At 41.7% G+C, this 13810-nt stretch overlaps 1 protein-coding gene across 1 annotated transcript in view; it reads right to left on the bottom strand.

Annotated features, from left to right (window-relative positions):
• Window positions 1-390, bottom strand: part of LOC123492104 (proteasome inhibitor PI31 subunit-like) — a 29937-nt gene extending 29547 nt beyond the window's left edge. The window contains exon 1 of the mRNA XM_045224091.1: window positions 140-390. Within this exon, the coding sequence (XP_045080026.1) occupies window positions 140-268 (129 nt within the window). The 5' untranslated portion in view covers window positions 269-390. The remainder of the gene's footprint in view (window positions 1-139) is intronic.
• Between the last annotated feature and the right edge of the window lie 13420 nt (window positions 391-13810).

The following is a 13810-nucleotide window of genomic DNA, read 5'->3' as shown; positions in this document are numbered from 1 at the left end:
CAAACTGCTAATCTGGCGCTGCTAACCAGTTGTTGTGATGTTGTCAGCAAACTCTTAAACCAATTAGCTATAAAACATGGAATTATAAATTCCCTGTCATTAGTAGCCTGCTATCAGTGCTGGAATCACAATGACTCACCTCATCTCCCAACCCAATACACTTGTACCCACTCTTTACAATTTCCCAGTGAACAAAACACACAACGACGTCCTGTGGACAGGTAATACTGCCTGCTACGCAGCTATACAAAAGCTCTAAACCAGCCATCTTTCGGAAAGTTATGAATTGATAGCAATGTTTGATCACAAATGAAAACGAAAGAGCTGCAGGAGGCACGGCTGTTTATGTTGATCATTGGGACAATCTCAATGGCTCCAATCGCGTCCACTCCGTTCTCCTCGTCTCCTTCTCAAAACCCATTGGATGAGAAAGCCAGAGGTCCCGCCTCTCTGACCTTCTCCTCCAATGGATTCTAAAAAGACGAGGAGAGAAGACGCGAGGACGTGTCAATTGAGATATTTCCATATTTAGTACGTGACGTGATCACTGCAGGAAGTGAACTCACCTCAGATTTTCAGAAAATGATGCCTAAAAACAATGTCTCATTAAATATATGCCACTCAGCAGAGACTTTCCAAAGCATTTTACAGTACATTGACTGCATACATTTTTAATAGGCCTATGTGAACGTGATCCCTGCGGGAATTGAGTACCACAATATGAGTCATAATACCCATAAAACCTAGCGGTAAAACCCGGAAATGGTTCCAATTGTTTTTCAACCATTTATTTTTACATAGGGGATTTTAGAACTACTTCATATAAGGTCTGTGTTTTGTATAGGCTTACCGTGGCGTGACTTTTGATAACTGAGCAAATCTCTCTCTGACAAGGTCAATTTTATCAATATATTCGCCTGCATGCAATGTACCGGATTGTAACCACTACTCAGTGGTGGAAAAAGTACCCAATTGTAATAATAATAATAATATAATATGCCATTTAGCAGACGCTTTTATCCAAAGCGACTTACAGTCATGCGTGCATACATTCTTTTTTTTGTGTGTGTATGGGTGGTCCCGGGGATCGAACCCACTACCTTGGCGTTACAAGCGCCATGCTCTACCAGCTGAGCTACAGAGGACCACGAGGACCAATTGTCATACTTGAGTAAAAGTAAAGATAGCTTCATAGAAAATGACTCAAGTAAAAGTCACCCAGTAAAATACTAGTTGAGTACAAGTCAAAAAGTATTTGGTTTGAAATGTACTTAAGTATCAAAAGTAAATGTAATTGCTAAGTATCAAAGTAAGAGTAAAAGTATAAATCATTTAAAATTCCTTATATTAAACGAACCAGATGGCACAATTTTCTTGTTTTTTTATTTATTAACGGATAGCCAGGGGCACTCCAAAACTCAGACAAAATGTACAAACGAAGCATTTGTGAGTCCGCCAGATCAGCGGCAATAAAGATGATCTAATCAAATTTTATTTGTCACATGCGCAGAATACATCAGGTGTAGACCTTACTGTGAAATGCTTACTTACAGGCCCTTAACCAACAATGCAGTTTTAAGAAAATAGAGTTAAGAAAATATTTACTAAATAAACTAAAGTAAAAAATAAAGAAAAATACATAAAAAATAAAGAAAAATAACAAATTTAAAAAATATACAGTACCAGTCAAAAGTTTGGAATCATTCAAGGGTTTTTCTTTATTTTTACTATTTTCTACATTGTAGAATAATAGTGAAGACATCACAACTATGAAATAACACATATGGAATCATGTAGTAACCAAAAAAGTGTTAAACAAATCAAAATATATTTTATATTTGAGATTCTTCAAATAGCCACCCTTTGTCTTGATGACAGCTTTGCACACTCGTGGCATTCTCTCAACCAGCTTCACCTGGAATGCTTTTCCAATGGTCTTGAAGGAGTTCCCACATATGCTTAGCACTTGTTGGCTTCTTTTCCTTCACTCTGCCGTCTGACTCATCCCAAACCAAATCAATTGGGTTGAGCTCGGGGGATTGTGGAGGCCAGGTCATCTGATGCAGCACTCCATCACTCTCCTTCTTGGTCAAATAGCCCTTACACAGCCTGGAGGTGTGTTGGGTCATTGTCCTGTTGAAAAAAACAAATGATAGTTCCTCAAAGCCCAAACGAGAGGGGATGGTGTATCGCTGCAGAATGCTGTGGTAGCCATGCTGGTTAAGTGTGCCTTGAATTCTAAATAAATCACAGACAGTGTCACCAGCAATGCAGCCCCACACCATAACACCTCCTCTTCCATGCTTTACGGTGGAAAATACACATGCGGAGATCATCCGTTCACCCACACCGCATCTCACAAAGACACGGCGGTTGGAACCAAATATCTCCAATTTGGACTCCAGACAAAAGGACACATTTCCACGGGTCTAATGTCCATTGCTCGTGTTTCTTGGCCCAAGCAGGTCCCTTCTTATTGGTGTCCTTTAGTAGTGGTTTCTTTGCAGCAATTCGACCATGAAGGCCTGATTCACACAGTCCCCTCTGAACAGTTGATGTTGAGATGTGTCTGTGACTTGGAACTCTGTGAATCATTTATTTGGGCTGCAATTTCTGATGCTGGTAACTCTAATGAACGTATCCTCTGCAGCAGAGATAACTCTGGGTCTTCCATTCCTGTGGCGGTCCTCATGAGAGCCAGTTTCATCATAGCGCTTGATGGTTTTTGCGACTACACTTGAAAAAACGTTCAAAGTTCTTGAAATGTTCCATATTGACTGACCTTCATGTCTTAAAGTAATGATTTACTGTCGTTTCTCTTTGCTTATTTGAGCTGTTCTTGCCATAATATGGACTTGGTCTTTTACCAAACAGGGCTATCTTCTGTGGGCACTATGGTGTTGAACGCTGAGCTGTAGTCAATGAACAGCATTCTCATGTAGGTGTTCCTTTTGTCCAGGTGGGAAAGGGCAGTGTGGAGTGCAATAGAGATTGTGTCATCTGTGGATCTGTTAGAATTGCGAATTGGAGTGGGTCTAGGGTGTCTGGGATGATGGTGTTGATGTGAGTCATAACCAGCCTTTCAAAGCACTATGGGTCGGTAGTCATTTAGGCAGGATACCTTGGCGTTCTTTGGCACAGGGACTATGGTGGTCTGCTTGAAACATGTAGGTATTACAGACTCAGTCAGGGACAGGTTGAAAATGTCAGTGAAGACACTTGCCAGTTGGTCAGAGCATGCTCTGAGTACATGTCCTGCTAATCCGTCTGGACCTGCGGCCTTCTTAATGTTGACCTGTTTAAAGGTCGTACTCACATCGGCTACAGAGAGCGTGAACACACAGTCGTCCGCAACAGCTGGTGGACTCATGCATGCTTCAATGTTGCTTACCTCCAAGCGCGCACAGAAGTCATTTAGCACGTCTCGTAGGCTCGTGTCACTGGGCAGCTCGCGGCTGGGCTTCCCTTTGTAGTCCGTAATAGGTTGCAAGCCCTGCCACATCCGACGAGCGTCAGAGCCGGTGTAGTAGGATTCAATCTTAGTCCTGTATCAACGCTTTGCCTGTTTGATGGTTCATCAGAGGGCATAGTGGGATTTCTTATAAGCGTCCGGGCTCCTTGAAAGCAGCAGCTCTACCCTTTCGCTCAGTACGGATGTTGCCTGTAATCCATGGCTTCTGGTTGGGGTATGTACATACGGTCACTGTGTGGACGACGTCATCGATGCACTTATTGATTAAGCCGGTGTCTGATGTGATATTCTCCTCAATGCCATCGAATGAATCCCGGAACATATTCCAGTCTCTGCTAGCAAAACAGTCCTGTAGCTTAGGGTCTGCGTCAACTGACCACTTCCGTATTTAGCGAGTCACTGGTACTTCCTGCTTTAGTTTTTGCTTGTAAGCAGGAATCAGGAGGATATAATTATTGTCAGATTTGCCAAATGGAGGGCGAGGGAGAGCTTTGTCTGCACCTCTGTGTGTATAGTAAAGGTGGTCTAAAGTTTATTTCCCTCTGGTTGCACATGTTACATGCTGGTAGAAATTAGGTAAAATGGATTACGTTTTCCTGCATTAAAGTCCCCGGCCACTAGGAGTGCCACCTCTGGATGAGCATTTTCTTATTTGCTTATGGCCTTATACAGCTCGTTGAGTGCGGTCTTAGTGCCAGCACTTTTTGGTGGTAATTAGACAGCTACAAAAAATATAGATGAATACTCTCTTGGTAAATAGTGTGGTCTACAGCTTATCATGAGGTACTCTACTTCAGGCGAGCAAAACCTAGGGACTTCTTTAATGTTAGATTTCATACACCAGCTATTATGGACAAATTGACACAGTCTACCACCCCTCATTTTACCGGAGGTAGCTGTTCTGTCTTGCCGATGCACGGAAACCCCATCCAACTGTATATTATCCATGTCGTCGTTCAGCCACGCCTCAGTGAAACATAAGATATTATAGTTTTTAATGTCCCGTTGGTAGGATAGTCTCGCATGGAGCTCATCCAGTTTATTCTCCAATGATTGAACATTGACCAATAGGACGGATGGTAGAGGCAGGTTACCCACTTGCCGACTAATTCTCACAAGGCACCCAGATCTGCGTCCCCTGTATCGGCGGCGTCTCTTCATGCGAATGACAGGTATTTGGGCCTGGTCCAGTAGCAGCAGTAAATCCTTCGCGTCCGACTCATTCAAGAAAAAATCTTCGTCCAGTTCGAGGTGAGTAATCACTTCTCTGATATCCAGGAGCTCTTTTCAGTCATAAGAGACGGTGGCAGAAACATTATGTACAAAATAAGTTGGATTTTCTAAGCAGGGCGCCTATCAAGGGGGTTATTTCTGGGGTGGCGCAAGATGTAAAGTCAGATGATATAACTGAAGACATAGATGGAGTGGTTGGTGCACGTCGACTGACCCGTACTTCATCCATACTATCCCCCTTCATCCATACTACTGTTCTTTGACGAAGTCTCTCCCTTCTCATATAAAGTTAGGATTCATGAGATACCCTGTTAGAGGTTTGTGCACAAGCCTTCAGTGTCATAAATGCAGAAGATTTGGTCATGTGTCAAGTGTGTGCAGACAGGATGAGTATCGTATGCCAGATGAAGTGAAATGCTGCAATTGTCGTGGCGAACATATGCCCGGATTCCTGGAGTGCCCTGTTAGGGTGAAGGAGACCGAGGCGGCAAGAGAAAGTGGTGTCCAGCGTGTTTCCTATCTGGAGGCGGTGAGAAGAATGGAAGGAACAAGTGGCGTGGAAGAAACAATGGTAGTAGAGCCACCACGACCAGTGAAGGTTTCTCATCAACCGAGGGATCATGAAATGTTACATGTTAAAAAGATGGTCATTGTATTATTTTATTGCAATGGTCATAAACTGTACAGCACAAGCGTAGAAGAAGTCGGAGAAAATTGGAATCATTGTGAATGCAGCTGAAAGTTTTTTGGGTCTTTGTGATTTCACAGCCAAGGCCTTGCAAGAAACCCTGTTGGTGAATGTTCCGCCCTCACAGGCCGCTGAGCCTGTGTAGGGATGTATTTTGGAATGGACTGTGATTGAAGAAGTGGAATGGGTTTTGTTTGTTGAAGTGTCTATTTTTGTATTTTGTATGATGCCATATTTCCCCCTTTCCCCGCAATGGATTTTATATTTTCTCTTTCAATACCCCGTCCAGCTGGTGGTGGTAATGCACGATTAACATTGGATGCCAACTGCGGAGAAACCATCGAAGAAGAAGTGTCAGATCAGTAGTGTTTTGAAAACTGCATCAGAGCATGGAGCTCCTGTATCAATCATCCCATCACTAGCTAAAGTTATTGAACACATCAAGAACATGTTAGCCACCAGAGTGAATTCTAACATTTGCTAGCTAACTAGCGAATTAGCGTTAGCCCTTTGTCGTGTTATTTAGCTAGCTAGTTAGCCAGCTAGCTATTTACCTTGTCTTGTCTTTACTGTAGCTATATTTTTTGGTATCTAAAGTTAGCTAGTTATACCTGAAGTCTCTTTACTCCAATAAATAGCTAGCTTCTCCTGCTGTAGCACACAGAGAAGATGAAGAAGGTAATGCAAGAGGGTGTTGTGGATGGCAACAGACAACAGAAGAGCTCAGAGAAACCCAAGTCAGCCGTCTGCCGCTGACATACGAGGTGTGCCATAAAGGCACTCATATGGTTAAATAATTTTCAGTCTGACCAACTGTAGCCTACAGCCTATGATGCGGCAACATCATGTATTTAGCTATATAAGCCCATTAATGTTTGTGTCAGGACAAAATGTGAATGTGATCAAATTTGGTTTGTATTCAAGCTTCGGCTGACTAGGCTACCTAGATATTTTCATTCTAAATGATTGACTGCACTTAATCAATTAACATAGTGATGACATAGACTGTTTGTAGGTGCATACTAGACCAGGGTTCCCCAAACTCGGTCTTGGTGCACATTTATATATTTTGCGGAAGTACATATTCAATACATCGTAGGAGGAGCCTATTGAACCCACAAACAGCATTGCCAGTGCCATGCTCTCACCAACTGGGCCACAGGACCACTTAAAATGTCACACTGCTTCAAGATATCTTCAGAAAGAAACGGAATAGGTCTAGCATAACCTGTGCTAAGAAATGACATCAACGGGTATGTGGAAAACGGACATTATGGCTTACAAATCAATTTTAGTCCAGTGTTGCTGAAATGAAAAGGAGTCCTTGCTCAGGATCAATGCACAATTTTCTATTTATTAAGCTGAGTTTTCATAGTCTTGCTAACACCAGCCTCTCTACGTCCTTGACTTGAGAGTCTGGAACGGCTGCTTTGATGTGTCAGCACAAGGTGACCATAATGAAGGGGCTATGCCCTCAGACATCAAGGCGGCACCCTACGCTTGTTGGATATCCCCGTTTCGAATTGAACAACTCTTAATCAATTGTTTTACATAGGACCGCCCCAGCTCTTCCGCTTCCAGCAAGCCCTTTCGGGATAAACACACTGTCATGTGAATTTCTATCTTTAATTCACCCCTAAGCTTGAATCATTAACAGAGGTTGTAAGGCTCTGGTTTTAATCATCAATGATTCAAGGTCCACAACCACGAAGAAGGATTTTTTGTATGTTTATTCATGGAGAGCTCTGGCGCCAAAACCCATACACTCCTGTTTTATACCCTTTGACACACACAGGCACTTTGCTCCGCCCACCTTTAGGAGGCTTTCTTAAACAGTTTCCACCTTCTCCTTTACCCTGGAATGTTTAGTCCCGCCCCCCTCTGTTAGTGGGTTGACACTACATTATAACACAGTTTACACATTTATACTGTATTTGGGGTGAAATCCTTTAGTCATTATTCTTACAATCCAAATTAATCTAACAATCCACCCCTTTGACTAAATATTCCCACATTCAGGATAAATGTATTTTACAAGCATGATTAATCTCAGAGATCACATCAGAACTAATACACATTTCATCCAATTGCGGTCTTTCAGGGTCCAAATCCTCGTCATCCACCAAGCCTGGAGGATCGTTTTTCACATTCCCCTGGTCAGAGTCCGGAGTCAGTCCATCTCTCATCATTGTTTAGATACTGCATTTCACCAACGCCTGACTCACCAATCATCGGACACAGGGAACAAGACAACAACCACATAATACAAGAATACCCATACAAACACTGACCGCTCCTAAAATGGTGGCTGCTAGGGTTTTCCATTTACCAAATATTTCATCAAACCATCTATCCACAATGTACTAACTTCTGAGTTCAGTTCATCCTTCACTTAGTGCAGTTAATTCTGTAAGAGCTCTGGTGACTGTCCCATCCAGTGTGGTGTTGTTAGGGATAAATATGCAACAATGGCTACTCTTTCTATAGACACCGGCCCTTTCTGCCTGATCTAGAACCAACCTCTACTAAGTTATGAGCGGGATGGCGGATAATCGCTCAGAGATCCCCTTTACTGCATCTCTAGTCTGGTCAATAAATCGTTGTTGGTTGTAATAGATATAATTTATCCAATCCACATTTTTGTTTATTGTCACCCACCAGAAATGTTTTGTAGTAAAACTCTCCCATATTTGATTCATAGCTTTGTATTCGTCTGGAACACCCCTGGGGATGGCTATACCATCTATCCAAATTGGGCTATTTCCTTCCTGACTTATTTCTTTTTCTCCTAATTATTCTTCCTGTCACTGGTCTTTGATGACTAATTCTTACAGGCTGGACCAACAATACTGGTGCACAAGTACCCACCCATCCCTCTGGTAATGTCTGTCGAATGCTCCCTTTGTTAGTGCATGCCCACCACACATCAGTCAGAGGGATGGTTAGGTTCCTGATTTTTTTCCTTCCTTCCTTATCTAAATCAGTCACATTAATTATCTCCTTACAGCCATCAAAATCACCCAAGTTACGGGTGCCATTTCTATGTCTGTAACACTGGTATTCGCCAGGAGTTAAAGTGAATCTAGGTGGGCTGGCCGAGTATGTCAATTTTGCCAGCCCAATCCCTGTGCAATTGGGCTCTTTTTGATTGGACCCCAGGTCTAATACACAGGGAAACATTGCCTTTGGCATTGGGGCGGTCAACATTGTCGGTCGCCCAATGGAGCATGCATAACAATTGGTCTCCCCCAAGGCCCTAGCGGTGTATTTCATCCACTTTAACCAGAGATTCTCATCAGGGACCCCCTCCACTTCCCCATTGTTCCATTCTTGGAGGAGAAAATCTTTCATAGTGGACGGGTTAGTCAAATTGACTCCGTCATCCCTTGACTGATTTACTCGGTCTATTGCCATTAATGGATTAATGACAGTACCTGCTCCCTCTATATCTTTTGACTCCATTAAATGTAATCTTAGACAAGTATCCCGTCCGTATACGTCTGCGCAAGCCCAGTAAGTTCTTTTCATGTCCTCTTTAGTGACTTTTACTATCGTTACTACCATTTCCGTGGGGATGTCGTTATACCTTCTTATCCTCCATCTGGACGTCCAGCCCCCCCCCCCGTCTCATATCTCCGTCCCCCAGTATGTCTAAATACCTGAGCCCAGGAACAATCTGCCGAGGGAGCTGAACATAAATACAACGGGATCTTATAATCCCATGTTGCTTGCTTATCCGCTCTGATAAGATCCCTAATCCTAATTTTGAATCTTACTCCCCACCCCTCTCTGACTCCTATTTTGTAGATCACTCGCCCTTGACGGTCAGTATGTCGGGTCGCTTCCCTTTTATTTCTTAATAATGGTAAGGCCATAGCGTAATTGGTGCGAGGTGGTGGTGGATCTGGACATACCACGACTATTGCCGAGACTATGATGCAGCTCAGGGTCACCCATATTCCCAAAAACCGCCAACCCTCTCCTGTCTTGAGTCCTTCTGCTCGGTACCACCCCATACTCACACCCTAGGAACACCCTACAGTGATGATAGGTCTGGGTAGGAGATCTTCGTTGACAGAGGTGACCCCCGGACCCTGTGGCTCAGTTCTGCTCGTCAACTCTGCGTGTGCTAAGCGGTGCTTGTATGTGGTCTTACCTTCTTGCAGTGGGTAACATGGACCCAGGTTCCTCTCTCTGCTATTCTAATGGCCAAGGCGGTGACCAATATAACCTGATAGGGCCCTTCCCAACAGGCCTGCTTCCAGTTTTCCTTCTAGTGACTGGATGCTCACCAGTCACCTGGTTAGATAGTGGGTCACCTTCTCCTTTAGTTCACCTGTGGGGCACAAAACCTCTGACATATGGGTGTGGTTAATAAACTATCTTCACACATGTTCAGATTAATGTAACAATTTCTGACTGCATTCTCTTTTTAGACTGTATCTAAAAAAATGTGTTTTTTTTAAAAAAGTATTTTGTCCTCTCCTTCGTATATTATTTAATCCTACAATTAGCCTCTTCCCCCCTCTTGACACATAGTTCTGCTTATGTGTCAATTTTTACCACCTTCCTAAACATTCCCTTAGGTAATTTATCAACCAATTGCCATGCCTTTCATTTTTGAGATTGTCTTTTGCTTCTTTATTGCTCCTCCCACTTCCTTTGTCTTTATGGCGGCTAAATTTGACTTTCATTCAGTTCAGAATCAATTAGTAATCCAATCAAACAATCTCTTATCTTGTAAAAACACTTATGTTTAGTTCAACCTCTGTTCTACCCCGGCTCTCCCGGGCTTGACCTGAAGACTAATTGTTGGACATGACAAGTCCATATTTAGGTCACCTAAGTGTTCTGCCTAGCAACAAAGAATAAAAACCTCTATGTTCGTGATTAACCCAGTTATCTCTAATAGCCCACCAAAAGAAACCCCATCATCTTTAAATCACGACCAATGTCATATCCCTCTTTACTCTCTACCATTTGGGTAACATCTCTGATATATGTATGAAAAGCTAAGACTGTTTGGGAAGAGAGCAACAACATAAACTGTTCTTCCTCCTCAGAGTTCCAAATGATTTTACCATGGGCTGCCATTGCCTTCCCATAGATAAGATCACTTAATTTACCCATATGCAGTACATAATGGAGTACCCAAGCTTTACAGCAGTCTATCCTTACCAAAAAGCTCATCATTCTTCATCTAATTTTGTTTTCTTCTTTCTAGTCCTTATCTACCTGATCCTATTGCTAAATCAATGATCTAGGCAATAGTTGTCTCGCCTTAGATTGTACATTCCTCTGATTACTGCAGCTTATTCCATTAATTTAGTTTCAAATATCACCCAATAAACCGTTCCATCCAACAGCATAGTAAACACCACCTATGAACTGTTGAAAATCCCCTAAATTCAACATAACAACCCTTTATAAACATCATGCTGGGTGTGTTTTTTTATTTATTTGAAAAACCCAATTGAAAAATAACAATCAAAGATAGTTAGGCTCAACTTAATTTGGTAGCTCCGTCTTATGACCTAAATATTGCCTAACTTCACTACTGCTCCCCCTTGCCCTGAGCAATATTCCAATGAGGTAAGCTAATCTCTTTCTCCTGGTTATACATTTTGTTAACCTTCAATTACCATCCGTAATCTAAAGATGGTAGTACACATAAAACATGATACAGATATCCCCAGTCCTAACCCATGAATAATGTTTGTATCAATCTAATTCATTATAACTAATCCATAAAATCCCTCAAAATTCCTCAAGTATACAATGATTATTTAATTGATTACTCTAAATTTGCTACATGTGATCTCATTTCAAATGATCCATTATCAATTATTTGATCCACCCCCTAGTAAAATCTCTCTCCCCTTCTATTCTGGAGTTCTACCTCTACCAGCTATTTCCCCTAGTGGCCATTAAATACTCTGCTCTCGTCTGTTCCTTTTCTTACTCTGTTAGTCTCTGCTTTTCAAGCTCCAGAAACTGTTGTCTCTGTCTCTCAGCCTGCTTGTTTTTCAAACCTAAACAGTTTCCTTCTCTCTATTTCTTTTATTTTCTCCCTCTCTAACTTCCTCTGTCTCTCTAAGTCTGTCTCTGCCTCTCCTTTTCCCCGCCAACCATAGCCACAAATCATTCTCCTTGTCCTCAACTCAACCCTCACAGCTCTATCGCTACTTCAGTTCGCCATCCAATTTCTTCAACTGTTCTCTCTGATTCGGCCCCAATCAATAAAACAAATGCTTGATATCGTTGATCAGCATACATGATATTCCTACCATCTGAACTTATTTACTGTCTCCCCCCCCCCCCCTCTCCTGCTCCTTCCTACATTATGGGGGAGGCGCGGGAAACTTCCCTACAATCTTCCTTCTTAGGAAATAATGTCATTTGTACTTATAACATATTTTCATAGACATATCTAGAATATTACTAAAGCTATCTAATGCAACTTTTAATACACGTAAAAAAACTCTCTCTCCCTACACCCATTCCCCATTGAATAAGTGCGTCTTCCTAGTTACCCCATAACCACGCCTCAAATCTCTTATTCAGCATTTAACCAACCAAATACTAAGTAGTATCCGGTTATCATTCATACCCGCCGTTGAATTCCCTCATACACACATATTTCACCTTATGCCATTCAAATGCCCAACACGACAGAATAGTTCAATGCAACTCTCTATTGGTTTTTTAAGTCGCTCCGGACCAGAGCGTCTGCCAAATGACCAAAAATGCAAATGTAAATATTCTCTACTTTCTCACTCATTACGTACGTCTACGTTTGAGTGCGAAAGTTCATACATATGCATCGTTGGACTTTATAGGTACCTCTCAAATAATCGCTTTGTGGTGTTTTTAGCCAATTCTTAATTGACACTAATCATTTTTTTCCCCAAACATTTTACCCGTTGAACCAAAAAATTGACTGTCCTCCTCCTTTTCTTTACCCATGCAGTCACGATGGTTAAATATTCCTTTGTTACCGTTAAAGCATTTTCGCGCTTAAAAAAACACACTCGCTGTCTCTAGCCCCTCCGCTCGCTGTTTTTTTTTTATTTGCTCCACAGTTGATATGCATTTGCGTAATCATATTTTCTAACTTTGCAACATCGAGATGCCCAATAAATCCATACCTCTTCTCCCAAATGGATCCATAAAACATATTTATTCGATCTCTTCCTAACATATATCTTTCATCCCCCGTTAATTCTCGGACTTCTTTAGAAGATGTCTTTCCCATGGTGGAACAATAAGAAATCCCCCCCCTTTTTGTTTTTTAAATAATTCACTCCCGAATAATTTTCGTAGGAGCTAATATCTTAATGCGCCTCTTGCTTTTGTAATTAACCATTTAAAATTATTTAACCCCTAACCCAGAGTTTTTATTTAAAACTCCGGTTTCATGAAAAGAGTAAGTTACCCAATTTTTCTTACGCGACTTATTTTTTGCTCCTTCCTTGAAATAATGATCACGTCTCCCGATGGATTAAGTCTCACATATACACGACCTTATCATTTGCCAAACTTGTTTGCAAAGTTCTAGCAAATCCCCAGTCGTATACGCTACTCCCGACTCATCCATCTCACACGATGATAATTATTTCCCTGTTTATACTGTTACACTGCAATTCGTACAATGACAATATTAACTAGTTTACATTTGTGATTGCAATTCACTCCATGTCATTTCGGACTAGTTTATTTTTGTAATAGCTATTTACTTAGGGTCATTTTCGGACCCTCCCCAGTCGTAATAATTATTACCTTCTTTGAGATTTTGGTAACCTGTCTGCCCCTTACAAGAATTCCTATCCTTATACAAGTTCAAATCATTTCACCAAAATCCATGAATAAAATTACTTACCTTTTCCCTGCAGTTTGGATTTAAATAATTTTTCAAACTCGTTAACGTCTTTATTGTTCATAAAGAGTAATCACCGGCCTGTTTATAACCTTAACGTCGAAGGCCAGGACTATTCTCCACGGATGCAATCACCCGGCCATGCACGGATTCGGTGTCCTTAGAACGATAAAGGACCAATCTGTCATGTGAATTTCTATCTCTAATTCACCCCTAAGCTTGAATCATTACCAGAGGTTGTAAGGCTCTGGTTTTAATCATCAATGATTCAAGGTCCACAACCACAAAGAAGGATTTTTTGTATGTTTATTCATTGTGAGCTCTGGCGCCAAAACCCATACACTCCTGTTTTATACCCCTTGACACACACAGGCACTTTGCTCCGCCCACCTTTAGGAGGCTTTCTTAAACAGTTTCCACCTTCTCCTTCACCCTGGAATGTTTAGTCCCGCCCCCCTCTGTTAGTGGGTTGACACTACATTATAACACAGTTTACACATGTATACTGTATTTGGGTTGAAATCCTTTAGTCATTATTCTT

The sequence above is a fragment of the Coregonus clupeaformis genome, chromosome 12, assembly GCF_020615455.1.
Source record: "Coregonus clupeaformis isolate EN_2021a chromosome 12, ASM2061545v1, whole genome shotgun sequence".
NCBI classification, from domain to species: domain Eukaryota; kingdom Metazoa; phylum Chordata; class Actinopteri; order Salmoniformes; family Salmonidae; genus Coregonus; species Coregonus clupeaformis.
The sequence above is the reverse complement of the archived record's forward strand: the minus strand, read 5'-3'. Positions and strand labels throughout refer to the sequence as shown.